Source organism: Maniola jurtina, chromosome 21 (genome assembly GCF_905333055.1).
Source record: "Maniola jurtina chromosome 21, ilManJurt1.1, whole genome shotgun sequence".
Classification (NCBI taxonomy): domain Eukaryota; kingdom Metazoa; phylum Arthropoda; class Insecta; order Lepidoptera; family Nymphalidae; genus Maniola; species Maniola jurtina.
This window is the reverse complement of record NC_060049.1, coordinates 6,170,448-6,187,324: the sequence shown is the minus strand read 5'-3', so window position 1 is coordinate 6,187,324 and position 16,877 is coordinate 6,170,448. Positions and strand designations below refer to the sequence as shown.

Sequence of the window (16,877 nt, the reverse complement as noted above, 5' to 3'; positions counted from 1 at the left end):
GGAATTTGGCAGGTAGGTAGGTCTTATAGCACAAGTAAAGGGAAAAATCCGAAAACCGTAAATCAGATCACAAAAAAAATGTATTCCCGAAAAAATTAATTTACTAAATCACATTAACTTGCAGGGTTTTACATAAAAGTGTTAGGTAATATCTTGTACGATGGTAAGGAACCATGCGTGTACGAGTCCGACTCGCACTTGGCCGGTTTTTTAGAGCATAGCATCAATATAATAATTTCACTTGTTCGCACAGTTCTTCAAAATTTTCGACTCCCCATTTCCTTAGTTCCTTTTCTAATTGTTCTGTTTGAAGCTTGTAAAATTCTTCACTGCCTAAAACAAACATTCAAATATGCATATGCATAAGTGTTATCCTAAGTTTGTAACTGGATGGGAAACATACTTTCATCATCATGGTCAAATTATCGCCGGCTCACTACTGAGCACCGGTCTCTTTTCAGAATAAGAAAGGGGCCATAGTCTACCACGCTGGACTGACTGACTGGCAGACACACACCTTTGAGAACATCATAGAGAACTCTCGGGTATGCAAGTTTCCTCACGATATTTTCCTTCACCGTTAAAGCAAGTGATATTTAATTGCTTACAAGGGTAAATTAATGAAGGTTACAGTAACTTTCAAACGGCTGAACCGATTTTCTTGGATTATAGCTAAGAACACTCTCGATCAAGCCACCTTTCAAAACAAAAAAAACTAAATTAAAATCGGTTCATTACTTTAGGAGCTACGATGCCACAGACAACACACGTCAAACTTATAACACCCCTTTTTTGGGTCGGGGGTCAAAAACGCACGTTACTCCGAAAAGTTAAGAGGTGCGTGCCCGGGATCGAACCCCCAACTTCCCGAAAAGAAGGCGGACGTCTTAACCACTTAGGCTATCATCACTTTCTAGGCTTGATCTATTATTCCGTGATGACTGATGAGTGACTCATGCTTACGCGCTGATAGCAAAATATGGCTTTTATTACATAGCAATCAATAAGTTAATATAGATAACTATGAATGTTAATGTAATTAAATAATTCGTTTTTCACCAAAAGTGGTTCGTTCATTAATAAAGGAACTAATTGATAACACGAATGATGACTACTAGTCAAATCAGCAACTTTTTATCAAACGTCAAAACGCTCGCTTATTATGGGGGCGTGTATGAAATACACAGATATGACGTCATACACATTTTTAGTCAAATCGATAATTCAAAATAGTCAGCAAACTAAAAGTTAGCAGTGGATGTGGATTTTACGAATTTTGGAAGACCCTCTATTTATTAATTAACTAAGAAATAATTTATTTTTGACCTTTGACATCATCCCCATTTAGATGTTAGTGATAAAAACAATAGTCATTAATGACTTAACGTGTTTTCCGAAAGTAAAGAATAGGATTTTGAGAAATTCCAATGGGATCCTTAAAAATCTAAAGCCATGCGGGCTAAGTCACTTTTTTATTGTTTATTGAGATATAAGTTCGCCCTTGACTGCAATCTCACCTGGTGGTAAGTGATAGTGCATCTTAATGGAAGCGGGCTAACCTGGAGAGTTATGGCAGTTTTTATTAAACCCATATTCTTTTGGTTTCTACACGACATCGTACCGGAACGCTAAATCGCTTAGCGGCTCGGCTTTGCCACGGCCGAAGCCTCCCACCAGCCCAGAGATTTAGAAACCATAAAATTTCAAATTACTGCCGGGAATCGAACCCGGGATCCCCATGAATTATACCATAGCGGTCACCTCGGCGCCATTGGCCGTCAACGTGAATAAGCTAGTATAGGAAAATTCTAGGCAAGCGCGCTCCATCTTAGGCTGCATCATCATTTGCTAGCAGGTCTGATTGCAGCCAAGCACTAGACAGTAAATTGAAAAAAAAAAAAATGGCTACACTTACTATGTACAACAAACCATCCACTCAATTCGCAAGCAGCAACATTGAAAGCCAAAAGTTGTTTTGCACTCACACTGCTTTTCCTGGGCCAAATCACAAATCTATAAGACGTCTCATTCTTATCCAAATTCTCTTCAACAGAATCCCCTCTGGTAACAAAAATGTTGTGCGCTATTGATTTGTCCAAGAAGAACTCTATTAATTTGAATATTTCATCAATTTTGGGCGATTTTTTCGTTATTTCAAAGCAGAATGCTGGTGCAGGGTAGTTCTCGAAGCAATACAACGGGCCCTTTATGTGTTTGCATTTCTGTAAAAAATAGGAAATATTAAAAATCAGCCAAGTGCGAGTCGGACTCGCCCATGAACAGTTCCGTACCATCATACAAGAAATAACATCTTCAATTTTTTTTAATTTTCATGGTGGCCATTTTGAAAATTTTATTATGTTGTTATGGCGGCAATAGAAATACATATTCTGGGAAAACAACTCTCTATCGATTAGGGTTCACGTAATACAGCACACTGACAGACAGACGGACGAACGGACGGACATTGGAGGCTTAGTGATAGGTATAGTTATTGGCACCCTTCGGGAACAAAACCCTAACAACCGATAACTCCAACATTTTCTCAATGGCCTAATAAAGAAATAAATAACTGAGAATATGCTTCGATCATCATCATCATGATCAACCCTTTGTCAGCTCACTACAGAACATCAGTTACCTCTCATAACGAGAAGAATTTTTGTTCAGTTCTAAAACCAGGAGTTCGAGGTGAACTTTGATATGTCAGTCAGTTAGTTTCTTCTCCTTTTAATTTTATGTTGTTTCGATAGTACCACTGAAGGCAAATCGTTTTGTCGCGGGAAGACAACCAAATTAAACAGCTTGTATTAGACTAGACTAAAGATAAAATAAAATCTTACCACTGTCTCTATTGGTAGAGTGTTCTTTTCTATAAATAAGTGATAATGCAAATGATTCACTGATGCCAAAGCACAGAGACTGTTGAAGGCTATCCTTAAATCACTGTAAAATAATAACTATGGTTAAAATAAATAAATAAAAAAATAGCCTTTATATTCTCTGATCTTATACTACTCATACAATGTACAATACTTACTAAATAATGGTATTATTAATTTCCTAATGCTACTATTTAATCCTATCCATCCTAATTTATTCTAAAAAACCGTCCAAGTGCAAGTCAGACTCGCGCACCGAGGGTTCCAACACGGGAATATTTTCCGACATTTTGCATGATAAATCAAAAACAATTATGCATAAGAGTAAATAAAAATAATATGTTTTAGAACGTACACGTAAAGCCCTTACATATGATACCCCACTTGGTATAGTTATCTTACTTTGAAAATTTAAACACGTTTTAATTTTATTTTTAATGATGTAGCCACAAATTCACGGTTTTCGGATTTATTCCTTTAATAATTGTGCTATAAGACCTACCTACCTGCCCAGACAGACAGACAGACTAACAGACAGCAAAGCGATCCTATAAGGGTTCCGTTTTTGCTTTTGAGTACTGAACCTTAAAAATAGCAATACCAGCACTAATAATTAGATCTGGTTGTCTTCCTTGGAGATATACCAACTCTGAAGTGCATCTGTGCCAAGATGGGATGCATTTACCAAGAAAATGCTAAAATAAACAAAGAAACTTACTTTCATACTCACCGATCCTGGGCTAGTAACAACAAATCTATGACCAACTTTAAACTATGCTTTGTTACCACTTGCGGTAAGCATTTGTCTACTGATGGACATAAGAGTGTATGGTACCGTGATATTGGACTTACATTTACTACAAATATGTGGTTATCACCTGCAAATAAATAAAAATATATAAGGTCTCAATTAAAAATAAAATTAAATAAGTGTTTTTTTACAGCACAACAGTGCATTCTAATAAGTTTCTTTTTAACCGACTGCAGCAAAGCCAAAAGGAAGGTAAATATAAGTAAAGTGAATGTATATTATTATAATATTATTATAGTAATTAGCATTATATTACCATCATTATCTGTTTTGAACTTAAATAAGATTTCCTCATTTGAAATTCTTGTGAAATTGAACTTATTTTTATCAAATTGTTGGCAAATATTAACAATTTGCTCAGGTGTCCTCCTTTTAGTTATTCTGTTAGGGTTTAACTGAAATAGTCAACAGGTTTATAGCCAACTCATCTATGGTAGTCATATGATAAAATAGTGATAGTGTATCGGTCTTATCTGTCTGCTAGCTTTTTTAAAACTGCTTGGATTTAAAAAAAAAACTGAATTCCACATGGAGTAAATTGCAGGCAAATTATAGGTTATTTCGTATACAGATAGCTTTATCAAGCTTTAGATTATTATTGTTATAGACCACCAAGAAAGAACGAATCTTGACTACTTTATACAGGTTCTTAAAATCTCCCACTTCATTGAAACGTATGCACAAGGATCTGGGCCAATTGCATTATTATCCAAAGAAACCCTCAGTCCATTGTCATCATTAATGTCCCTTAACAATAGCGAGTATGAAACAGAGAGGAAAATAGGTAGATATGTAATAAAATATGTTCTCACTTGCAATAAATATTTCTTATCAGTTATTCTTTCTACTATGTTATCAATTTTGTAGCGAAAAACACTTGTGTTTGAATGCATATCGTCCCACTTTGTTTTAATGAGCTCGGTAAATTCGGGGCCATTGATTTTCATTATTTGTTCCGTTTTTGAAAGGGCAATTAATTTCAAATCCATAACAAAATAACAATAACATTTCTTGGTTGACTGATTTCTTACACAGATCACTATATACAGTCTATTTCTTACGAGTGAAAAGGTGGCAAACATGAAAACATCGAAAATGACTAATGAGTCTTGAAGTTTACACACAAAATACTTATAGGTACTCCTAGTACAAAAAGTACTCTGTGGTGTTTGCTGGTGCTAGCTGTTTGTTGTTTGCCACAAGCATCTGGCACCGTGTCGCCGCCAGACACTTGCGGCAAACACCATACGGTCACTGTTGGAACTGGCTGTGAACTAAATTGTTTATATTTAAATATATTCTTATTCTTTTTCTAAAATCCTTTTGTTTTACGTTCGATGACTTTTTAACTCACTTCAAATATATATCTCAAACAGGACGTCCAAGCTTTTCTTTTTACTGATATTTTTCCTATAAATTCAAAATATCCCAACCATAACACGTTATCAGCACGAAGGGCTCTTGGGAAAAATCATAAGTGGAAAAGTGGTGTTAATTGTCCAGTGTTGCTATATTTGTTACGAACAAGGAAAATCATATTTAGATATTTTTCTTTCCATGGTCGCAAGCAAGCGGAGATATAAGTGGTAACAAGATGTTACATTCGTCGTCAGTTCCTCCTTTTAGTCTTAAAAATAGAGAAGGATATCCAACTTGGAAATTTAAAATGCGGAATTATTTACTGCATGAGGACCTTTGGTTTCCTATAGATGGGTATCCAGAAGGAGATACGACCGCTGCACCAATTAAGGCCAAAGGAATGAAATCCAAACCAAATGAAGTCACGGATTCGATCACAGCACTTACTGCTAATTTTTCAAATAAGGATGTTTGGTACGTAGATTCTGGGGCTACAAAACATATGACTTTCAGAAAAGATTGGTTCCGGGACATTAGGTCAATGAATACTGGAAATATAACTGTTGCAAATGGTGAAAGCGTTAAATGCTGTGGAATCACACTAATATTATAAAGGCGAAAGTTTGTATGTGTGTGTGTGTGTGTGTGTGTGTGTGTGTATGTTTGTTACTCCTTCACGCAAAAACTACTGGACGGATTTGGCTGAAATTTGGAATGGAGATAGATAATATCCTGGATTAGCACATAGGCTACTTTTTATCCCGGAAAATCAAAGAGTTCCCACGGGATTTCAAAAAACCTGAATCCACGCGGGCGAAGTCGCGGGCATCGGCTAGTAGGAAATATTTCTATTAAAGACACCTGGTGATGTATTAAAAACAATAAGTGATGTTGCCCTAGTACCAGATTTAAAGGCTAATTTACTATCAGTACAGAAAGTTATTAATAAAGGTTTTGTATGTGTTTTCGACAAAAGCGGATGTAGTTTTTATAAAAATGATACTTTTTGTGTTTCAGGTGATTCTGTTCTTCATGCTTCGCCCTGTGGTGGACTGTACATAGTTGATGGTACTGTTAATATTCCACCTAAGATGAATAGTGAAAATATTGCGTACGAGGTGCACCCTGACTGTCTGAGCAAGTATCAGCTCTGGCATTAACGGTTAGGACACTTATGTCGCATAGGCATGAATCAATTGAAGAATCATCAGGTAGGAGTAGATTTTACTAAGGTTGATAAAAATAGTTGCATCGCTTGCGTAAAAGGCAAACAAGCCAGAAAACCGTTTAAAAATGTAGCGTATAATAGGGCGTCATCACCTTTAGAACTAATCCATAGTGATTTATGCGGACCAATGTCCACGGACCTCTTTTCAAGGAAACGTTTATGTTTTAACTTTCATAGATGATTATACTCGCAAGATTTTTGCTTATTTTTTATCTTCTAAAACTGAGGTAAAGAATAAATTTTTATTATTTCGAGCTCTAGTTGAGAAACAATTAGGTTTTCAAATAAAGGCTCTTAGAACCGATGGAGGAAAAGAATATGTAAATAAAGAGTTTTCTGATTATCTTTCTTCAAATGGTATTGAGCACCAAGTAACAACACCTTATAGTCCGCAGCAAAACGGAGTTGCAGAACGAACGAACCGTACAATAACGGAAAAGGCAAGATCAATGTTGGCCGAAAGCTCACTCTCTAATGCATACTGGCAAGATGCTTTCCAAGTTGCTGTTAATTTGAAAAATAGGTCCCCTCATCGAGCTTTGAGTGGCAAAATACCTTATGATAAGTGGAGTGGTCGACAAAGTGATCTAAGTCACTTAAGAGTATTTGGATGTCGAGCTCTAGTACATATACCTTCATGTAATAGAAGGAAACTAGATTTAAAAGCAGAGGAAGCAATTTTCGTTGGCTACTCGGAAGATCCTAATACTTTTGAGAATTGTTTTACAAATTTAAAGGAAAATGCATCAAAACCTATAGTTCAAAATACGGAGTCAGTATTACTATTCGAAGAACATACTGAACCTGATGATGATCAATTTTATGATTGTGTTGATTGTTGTAGTCCAGAAGGAGAATCATCTGTTCCTGTGAACATGGATAAAGAGTCTCTTTGTATTGAACAAACGCAAGTAAGTAATGAACCCAGATACCCATCTAGAAATAGAAAGCCACCTGATTTTTTAACTTATCACGTCTCTACTGATGTTGATTCAGGTGAACCAACAAACTATTCTGAAACTGTACATTCAGAAGATGGTAAAAAATGGGATTTAGCAATGACTGATGAATACAATTCACTAATGAAGTTAAATACCTGGGAGTTAGTAGACAGACCAAATAAAAAAGTTATTCCCTGCAAATGGGTTTATAAGCATTAGAAGGATGCTTATGGCAATATAACCAAGTATAAGGCAAGGCTAGTGGTCAAAGGTTTTAATCAAACAAGAGATATAGATTATCATGAGACGTTTGCGCCTGTGATTCGTCATTCTTCCCTGCGTACTTTGTTTGCATTGGCAGCAGAAGAAAATCTTAAAATGAGACATTTGGATGTTGATACAGCATTTCTTTATGGAGATTTGGAAGAAGAAGTATTTATGGAACAACCTCTTGGTTTTTGTGTGAAAGGCCAAGAAGACAGGGTTTGCCGGCTTTGAAAATCTCTATATGGTCTCAAACAGGCACCTCGTGCTTGGAACAAAAAATTGAATGAAGTCCTTTCAAAAATAGGTTTTGTAGGAACTTCTTCGGAGCCTTGTGTATTTACGAAACTTTTTGGTGATGAATTTGTTATTTTGGGTGTCTACGTGGATGACATAATTGTCTTTTATAATTCTGACGTGACGTTTGACATTGTTAAAAATGACTTGTCAAGATATTTTAGTTTGAAAGATCTTGGCAATTTGAAGTCATATTTAGGATTACAAATAGAAAGGAATCAAAATTACATAAAAGTTAGTCAATCTAATTATATATTGTCCATATTGGACAAATTTAATATGAGTGAATGCAAGTCGGCTAGTACTCCTTTAGCTCACAACAAATTAGAACGAAACGTTAGTGGTGAGTTATTGCTGCTGCCTTACAGAAATCTAATAGGATGCCTTATGTTCGTGGCAGTCAATACACGTCCTGATATAGCATTTGCAACGAGCTACTTAAGCCAATTCAATACGTGTTTTTCAACGGAACATTGGAAAGCAGCAAAAAGGATTCTTCAATATTTGAAGGGTACACTAGAGTATTCCTTAATATATAGGAAAACTGGAAAGCCGTTAACAGGGTATGCAGATGTTGATTGGGCAAATTGTCCAATTGACAGAAAGTCTTACACGGGCTATGTCTTTAAATTAGCTGGTGGACCAGTGTCTTGGGAATCAAAGAAACAACCAACTGTTGCTCTGTCATCCACTGAAGCTGAGTACATGGCTCTTACTGCAGCAACTAAAGAAGCCTGTTATTTACGTAAATTTATAGAGGATATTACCGGTAAGATATCTACAATTAAGATATTGTCAGATAGTCAGAGTGCACTAAACTTAGCTCACAATCCTGTGCACCATAGCAGGACGAAGCATATTGACACTCGTTTTCATTTTATACGAGAAAAAGTTAGTAATAATACAACTATTTTAGACTATATGAAAAGTTGTGATACACCCGCAGATATTCTTACCAAACCACTTGGGCCTATCGCAACTAGTAGAATTATAGGTAGTTTAGGTCTTAGTTAGTTTTTTATTTTTTTTGTTCCTGTGTGTTAATATGTTATGTTAAGTTTTTTTTTTGTAAGACAATTTAGTTTAAAGGGGGATGTTGGAACTGGCTGTAAACTAAATTGTTTATATTTAAATATATTCTTATTCTTATTATTTTTCTAAAATCCTTTTGTTTTACGTTCGATGACTTTTTAACTCACTTCAAATATATATCTCAAACAGGACGTCCAAGCTTTTCTTTTTACTGATATTTTTCCTATAAATTCAAAATATCCCAACAGTCACAACACTTACGGTAAGCCAACGTACCTAAGGCAGGCGTCGGCAAGCGTGTGTGTGTTGCATATATGCTTGCCAACGCCTGGGAGCGCTTTTCATTAGCTTAGATCTATTTATAAAAGTACTCTGTGGTGTTTGCCAATGCTTACAAGAGTTTGCGATGCTTGCAAGTATACCCAAACACCCGTCCACACACTTGCCAGTGCCTGTCGTTTGCTGTTTGTCGCAAGCATGTGGGTCTGCCATTAAGTTCAATGCCGGCACTTGCAAGGCCGGAGGCCCCTATATTATTGGACTCTGTGGGCATCGCTGCGACCATAGAGTAGGATTCTTTATTCTTTGATTAAATTAAAAAAAAAAAAAAAACAAACAAAAACAAGGGGATCATTAAAATCTTTGAATTTAAGATAATTTAAGATGGAGCACAAAAAAAATACGTGAGTTCTTGGAGATTAGAAAGAAATAACTACATAACCACTATTATTTTAAAACTTTGCGTAGGTTAGTGCTTTGTTTTGTTTAAATTATTGTAATATTATTTTTCAACTGCAGGAGGTGCACACAAATGCAGATCCAATTGCTACAGAAATATATGGCAAATAACAAAACCATAGCGATAAACACCACAAAATCATTCATAGGCCAAGTGGAGGCTAATAAAAGAGCCAGGGAATGGTGTGCTCTTAGGGCTCTTCTACGTAAACATGGGCCTGACAAATCGGTGGAAAAATGGAAACAGGCAAGTATATTAGTATATATACTATGAATGCAGGTACAGAATCTGCAGCTTTAAATGTGCTCTCTGTGACACGAAGGTCTAACACTGCCAAGTTTCCAACTCCATGTTGCTACAGAGAATTTATTGACAAAAATACTTAATAACCTTTATGGCCCAAGATGACAGAGTTAGAATCCAAGACCTCATGATCTACGACTTACAAGCAGTAATGAAATCTTTATTTCACAGACATGGAGGGACCTAAAAAGAAAACATAAAAAGCAAAAAAGAAATATTGTTAGTAACAATAAGGATCATGTGGAGAAGAAAATATGTGATATTATTAATAATGATTTGGATAAAATACTTGAGTCTTCTACAGTGAATGCAGACCCTCTTGAGTCTATTGGGGAGGTAAGTAAAGTTCTTAATATTGAATGTCTAGTACAGATTGGTAGCTTTAGTTTTTTAGGGTTCTGTATCTCCACAGACAAAAAGGAACCCTTATAGGATCACTTCATTGCCTGTCTGTGAGTCATGTCTGTAAAGACCCATCAAGGGAATCAAAACCTATAGGGTAATTTCCATTAACCTTGAACCATGAAATTCGGTAGGTAGCAATGTTGTATAGCGCAAGTAAAGGGAAAAATCCAGAAAACAATTTTCACAATAATAGATCAATCCGTCAGCCATCTTTTCCTTAAATATATTTAGATAATAATCTATGTATTATAACTGTGGACTTTTCTTACAATCCAGGGTGGTGCTTCAATAAAAGAAGAGCCTTCAATGTCACCTGTCGAAATAGAACTACCTACGATTGACGTAAACCTAGACAACCCCTGTCCTTCTCCGATGCAAGTAATTCTGACCAATCCAGAATCTTTCGCCCCCACCTCTTCTACTTCTACACAAACTAATCTTCCTTCTGTACATAAAATTTCAAACCCTCCTTCTAGTTGTGCACATGAAAATTTCTCTTCAATACCTGCATCTCATAACTCCTCCCAATGCTGCCACCAGAACATATCACCAGATGCAATTTCAAGAACCAATAGTTTACAAATCCAACAAAATGCATTGCTTCAAGTAAGTATTATCACAGAATATATTTTAATAGGACCATACAGGTTTAGAAGGCTCACTCTGCAAAGATGTTTAAATAAATAGTGACTCTAATTACGCAAATAATAAAGCGCAATTCAGCTTGCACAGCACTGTGAATTACTGCCTAACGTTTAACAAACACCTCTCTTTCTATTTCATAAACTCTTAACTCAAACTCTCTCTCTCTCTCTTATGAGATCAAAAGGGGATAAAGAGGCCAGTGGCTCGCACCACACAAGTATTACATATATCTTGTGTAATAATGTGAACAAGTTACGTTAGTCTGAGCTGGTAATAAGCTATTGAAAGGCTTGTGCAAATCTGTCATATCAAATCTCTTAATTAAATTGAAAAGTACTGCTCCTTATCATAAATTATTTATAATTAATTATTATTAATTTAATGATTTAATCAAAAAAAAGATTAAAACATCAAATCAGTACTATTTTTACCAAATCTTTCCTTAAGCCTAGAGGCTCAATTTTAATTTTGACCCTTTATTTCATTGAGTCTAATAAAACATAACTATCTATTAAGGATGGAGAAAGTAATTTGGTATTTCCATTATTGAACTTGACAATCATTTATGAGAAAACTTTAAATTTTCAGAGGCTATGCGATTTATTGGACCAACAAAACTCAAATCTGAGGCTGAGGAATACAATAGAAAGAAACAAATTGAGGTATCAATCTCAAAATATTATATTCTTTGTTCAAGTATACTTTAAGAAATTCTTTGGAATCATGAAAGTCAAACTTGCACTGCCAGGTATTTACTATAAAAAAATTAATCTTATGAAAATAAGCAGAACAATGATTAAGTATAAAGAAGTCTTAAAAGTTTGAAAATTACACAAATATACTTAACATTGCAGTGCTCTTCTAATGGGGCGCTTACATGAGCAATTTTTTTGTTATTTGACGATAGAAAAATTGGCCCTAAATTATTGTCTGGAATTGCGGAATTTCAATGGCCCGTGTAAGCATTCTTAAGTTAAAATCTCTTTCAAACAGCAGTATCAGTTTCACGTTAAAAGACTCGGATGTCGCCTATTGCGCAGTTAGCAAACTTTTTACCGGAAATGTATACTGGTTCTGCTGGATCCAAATGATATTACTGTTTCTGTAAAAACGGAATCATCTTATTCTTATTTATTTTTTTTGTTTCAGATTCGAACATAGAAGATTTTAATTAAATAGTTACCGACTAATTTAAATATGAATAAATGAATTTGAATTGAATGGTGTAAAATTATGCTTGATATTATTACAATAATTAGTAGAGATAAGGAAATCGTAATTATAAGATTTATTCAAATAAGTAATATTTAGTTAGTAATTATAGTATTTATTGTACAGTGAAAATAGTTTTTTAATAATAAACTACTCTCATCTCATTCCTATTCTTGGTTTTAATTTATAGTTTTACTGCTAAATGAAATCAATTCCGGCAATAGGGATGATGCCTAATAGTCAAATCAGCAACTTTTTACTAAACGTCAAAATGCTCGCCTAGTAAGGGAGCTTTTGTATGAAATACACAGATGTGACGTCATACACATTTAACGTAATTTGACTTACTTTTTTAGTTAAATCGATAATTTAAAATGTTTTGCATACATAAAACTTGCATCAAATGTAGATTTTACGAATTTTTGGAAGAATAATATTTAATAATTACTAAGAAATAATTTATTTTTGAACTAGGCATCATCCCCATTGCCACACCGAAATATATTAAACAAGTGTTTAACTTAGTTTTTTCAGTTACTTAAATTATTAATTACTTATTCAATTATTATACAATTATTTATTCATATACTCTCAGTCTTATAATTATTTGGATTCATAGGATTGTCTTGATCATAAAGTAATAATATTTCCATAATTTTTTGTGACACTTTTGCAGCTTCAAAAGAGTTCATGTGATTTAGCTTCTTTGTTACTAGCCGTCCAACTTTTATATATTTAGTATTATCTACTGGTATAGCACCGTTTTTGGCTTCATTGAATATTTCGAACAAGTTTTCAGCTATGCTTTTGCACATTGAGTTTTTACTGGTAAGAGGTTTATCCACAGGGCAGTCCATTTCCTCGGCTGGAAGGATTTCCTAAAAATAAGAGTAAAGTCAAAGTCAAAATCATTTATTCAAAGTAGGTACAATTGTACTCCTTTTGATGGTCGAAATTGTTAAATTTGTACAATATAGTGGTGATAATAAATAATTAATTACGTAACTTAAAACTAAAGCTACGAGGGTTCCAAACGCGCCCAAGTCTGAGAAGAGTAATATGTAGTGAATTCAAAGTTAAGAGTCCTGTTTATGGAAGCGACCTTGTTGATGGGTATAGCCTAAAATAGTGCTGTTTCCACAGATGAAGGAAATAACGTTATCTGTGTGTGCCATCCTTTTCCTCTAACTGCACCTTACCCCAAGAGAGGCAAGGTGAATGAATTTTGCTTGAGATACAAGATTTTTTAGTCAAAATAATGGAGCATTAATAACTTAATAATGTGAACATACATCATCTTCAGCATTCTTCTGTCCTCTGCTTACTTTCCTTAGAAACTGACATGAATTCCATAAGTGCCAACTGACTTGGTATTCCTAAAAAAATATACCATTGTAAATTAATTATATCAAAAAGGGTTGGAAGAACATTTAAATTACTATAGTAACACTAGGCACTGTTACTGGGATGAATATGAATAATATTTACTGTCACTTTAAGGGTAAACAATAGCCGGCAGGAAATAGTGTACATCTACCTTTAGAAAGAGATTTCAGTTTAGTAGAGTGTTGTCTCTGTTTAGAGTTTAGCTGTGTGTGCACCTATGTGACATTTTGTTGGTCACAACGACAGAGACAACACTTTATGAAACCACTATCTCTTTCGTAAAGTTGATCCCACCAAAAACATTTCATGTAAAATGTTGCCAAGACTCACAAGTTCATAATGCTTTCACTGTTAAAAAGTGATGAGATCTCTAGTAGAGCCAAGCCCCTAGCTGAGCTTAGAATTGCGCTGCCCATGGGACCTATCCCAAGTCCAAAGTATATAGCTCTTAAATGCTCTTGAGTATATCACATTTATAACAATAAAGAACAAATAACTCTACTTACAAGCTCTGATTTTACAAACCCTAAATCTTGGTTAAAAAAGGACGGCTTGGCCGTTTAATGTTCGTGGTACTTTTATCTGATATGACATTTAAGCCCGGAATAGCTTGTGCGACAATCATGAAGTATAATAAAAATTAGTAATTGTCGAACAAACTATTCCTTATGACCTTAATATAATATGTTATGCCATGTAATGCTTTCACGAACATTAAACGGCCAAGCCGTACTTTTTTAATCAAGATTTAGGGTTTGTAAAATCAGAGCTTGTAAGTAGAGTTATTTGTTCTTTATTGTTATAAATGTGATATACTCAAGAGCATTTAAGAGCTATATACTTTGGACTTGGGATAGGTCCCATGGGCAGCGCAATTCTAAGCTCAGCTAGGGGCTTGGCTCTACTAGAGATCTCATCACTTTTTAACAGTGAAAGCATTATGAACTTGTGAGTCTTGGCAACATTTTACATGAAATGTTTTTGGTGGGATTTCATTTCTTTTTGGCAGGTGCCCTAGATTTTTTTTTTGGATCTATTTTTTGTAGGTACCTACATCATTTTCATGGCCCGCTCTCTATCGTTACCTCTTTTTTTAAAAGCTTTTATTCTTGCAATGTATGTAACTATGTTTGTTTGGGTGGAATCTTGCAACTCAATTTTAAAGCAGATATATCAAATTTCAGTCTTTTAGGACTTCAGGAAACACATTTTTTAAATGTACAGACTGGGAAAAGTTTATTTTCCTGTTGTTTTAATGAAATCCCTAGCCTACATACCAAATTTCAGTCTTCTAGGACTTAGGGAAGTATTTTAGAACTTTTGACTAGAGGGGTTTTGAATGGCAATAAATCTGAAACCATAACAGGTAGACAATTGATACTTGGCACGTTTGATAAGTCTGTCAAGGACATATTATCCTGAAAATATCAGCATTCTAGCGATAGACTTTACAAATAATTTGCTTCCCCCATACGTGGGAGTGGAGGGGGAAATTTTTAAATTTCTTAATTTTCCTGTAGTTTGTATGCAATTTCTAGTGTACACACCAAATTTCAGTCTTCTAGGACTTCGGGAAGTACCCTAGAATTACAGACTAGAAGTTTTGACTGTCAATAAATCTGAAACTATAAAAGCTAGACAATTGATACTCAATGCGTTTAATAAATCTGCCCAGGACATCTTATCCTGAAAATATCAGCTTTCTAGCAACAGATTTTACAGATTTGCTTCACCCGTAAGAGGCGTAGAGGGGGGGCATTTCCAATTTCTTAATTTTCCTGTAGTTTGTAGTCAATTTCTAGTCTACATACCAAATTTCAGTCTTCTAGGACTTCGGGAAGTACCTTAGAGGTTTTGAGTAGAGGTTTTGATGATCATCAGTGAGGGACGAAATCGGCGTATTTTAGGTATCAATAAATCTGTAACCATAAAAGCTAGATATTTGATATTTAGAATATTTGGTAAATTTGCTGAGGACACCTTATACTGAAAATTTCAGCTTTCTAGCGTCATCCAGACCGAAGTTATGACGGGTCGAAAATACGGCGAAACACTTCGAGAAAAAGGTACGTAGCGCCCCGGCCGCCGTTTGGCTCGTCTTGGCGGGGGCACTGCCGTGCCCCCTGATGTACAATATTTTTTGCTGGGTACTGTACTCTAATTTCAATCAGGAAAGTGCTAGTAAAACTCTGCGCTTGCTCATTTCAAAACTTCAATTAAAAGTGTAAATTAAAAATTTATAACACCCCCGACAAGTAAAGGTTACAGTAACTAGAAAAGAGCTGATAACTTTCAAGTCAACATTAGTCAAGGAGGTACGGTGCCACAGACAGATACACACGTCAAACTTATAACACCCCTCTTTTTGGGTCGGGGGTTAAAAACTAAAACAAAATAGAACTTCGATACTGACCTCACCATTGGCTTGGCTAGTCTTGATTTTCCGTAAATGATTAGCAAAAGTGGACCGTATATTGGTCCACCGTTCCTTGACAGCCTGGCCTGTAAAGTCGTTGCCGTATTTAGCCGCAAACTCGTTGTAAGCCCGATCTCGATACGCCACCGACGTGTACTTCGGATGTTTCGGATTCCATATATTCGGCCTCTTTTCTATGAACTTTACTAAACGCAAGTTCATCCTTTGCGTCCAAAAAACCTTTTCCTTTGCGAAATCTGATATCATTTTTATTTTTAATTAGAGCAAAGGCTTAGAAATGGGATAGCACAGGATTTCAGCACAGGTTTTCTGTACTACTAAAGTGTTCTCATAACCAATAATTTTTTGAGTCTGGGTACTGCGTTTAGCACTTAAGATTATCCAGCAGTAAGTAATGCATAAGCCATTTAAACAAGAGCTAATATTGTGTTTTTACTAAAAAGACAATATTTTGTGAACTGAACCTTTTATTTACATTTATATTTACAAAAAAAATGCACCGTCAATGTCAAAGTGAATGTCAGATGTGGATGGGCTACTGCCCTGTGTCACTAATTGTCCTGTCAACAAAAGATGTCGCTAGTAGTACAGTAATAATGCGATAGATGGCGTTGTATAATTTTAACCATTTACTTTTTCCTGCATCGCGTTTTGGCGCCAGTTCCCTCAATTTGAACCAGATTTCGGGCCAGTATCCATCGATGCATTTTAGAAACAAAAATAATGCAGCATTAGTACTTACAACTATAGACTAAATAATACTTATGGCTTCTATCTACTTTTCCTTTTAAAAACACGACCAACGCAGCTTATTTCCTATTACTAAATCTTTGCCTTAAAAGCAGTAGGTATAATAAATGAAATTGCCCCGAGACTGCAAGGGAACTCGTGCGAAACCTCGTACAAAACAAATGAAAAACTCATTACAAAAAGAGA

General features: G+C 35.2%; 2 protein-coding genes across 4 annotated transcripts; one reads left to right on the top strand and one right to left on the bottom strand.

The window, feature by feature from the left end:
* Positions 1–96: 96 nt before the first annotated feature.
* Positions 97–16,440, bottom strand: LOC123876545 (GDP-D-glucose phosphorylase 1). The gene is made up of 10 exons (XM_045922851.1): positions 15,918–16,440; positions 13,411–13,494; positions 12,701–12,996; positions 4,748–4,836; positions 4,506–4,717; positions 3,950–4,088; positions 3,613–3,760; positions 2,844–2,946; positions 1,916–2,222; positions 97–333 (listed from the first exon to the last, which is right to left on the bottom strand). Exons 1-10 carry the CDS (start codon positions 16,185–16,187, stop codon positions 224–226), a joined length of 1,758 nt encoding a protein of 585 aa, XP_045778807.1. The 5' UTR covers positions 16,188–16,440; the 3' UTR covers positions 97–223.
* Positions 9,409–12,700, top strand: LOC123876235. Of its 3 annotated transcripts, XM_045922423.1 has the most exons (6): positions 9,409–9,497; positions 9,613–9,799; positions 10,028–10,192; positions 10,538–10,867; positions 11,495–11,568; positions 12,056–12,698. In XM_045922423.1, the coding sequence occupies exons 1-6, from the start codon at positions 9,478–9,480 to the stop codon at positions 12,075–12,077; spliced, it is 798 nt and encodes a 265-aa protein (XP_045778379.1). In that variant the 5' UTR covers positions 9,409–9,477; the 3' UTR covers positions 12,078–12,698. The 3 variants fall into 3 exon arrangements, with proteins under 3 accessions (XP_045778379.1, XP_045778381.1, XP_045778378.1); XM_045922425.1 differs by lacking the exon at positions 10,538–10,867 and having other exon boundaries at positions 12,056–12,700; XM_045922422.1 differs by having other exon boundaries at positions 11,495–12,700.
* Positions 16,441–16,877: the final 437 nt, after the last annotated feature.

Bases quoted from the DNA above. Each gene is read 5' to 3' on its own strand.
- LOC123876235 (XM_045922422.1), top strand. From the start codon at position 9,478: ATGGAGCACAAAAAAAATAC. The intron at 9,498-9,612 runs GTGAGTTCTTGG...TTTCAACTGCAG, and splicing joins ATGGAGCACAAAAAAAATAC to GAGGTGCACACAAATGCAGA. The intron at 10,193-10,537 runs GTAAGTAAAGTT...CTTACAATCCAG, and splicing joins CTCTTGAGTCTATTGGGGAG to GGTGGTGCTTCAATAAAAGA.
- LOC123876545 (XM_045922851.1), bottom strand. From the start codon at position 16,187: ATGATATCAGATTTCGCAAAGGAAAAGGTTTTTTGGACGCAAAGGATG. The intron at 4,089-4,505 runs GTGAGAACATAT...TGACTATTTCAG, and splicing joins ATAAGAAATATTTATTGCAA to TTAAACCCTAACAGAATAAC. The intron at 3,761-3,949 runs GTAATATAATGC...ATTTATTTGCAG, and splicing joins GTTCAAAACAGATAATGATG to GTGATAACCACATATTTGTA.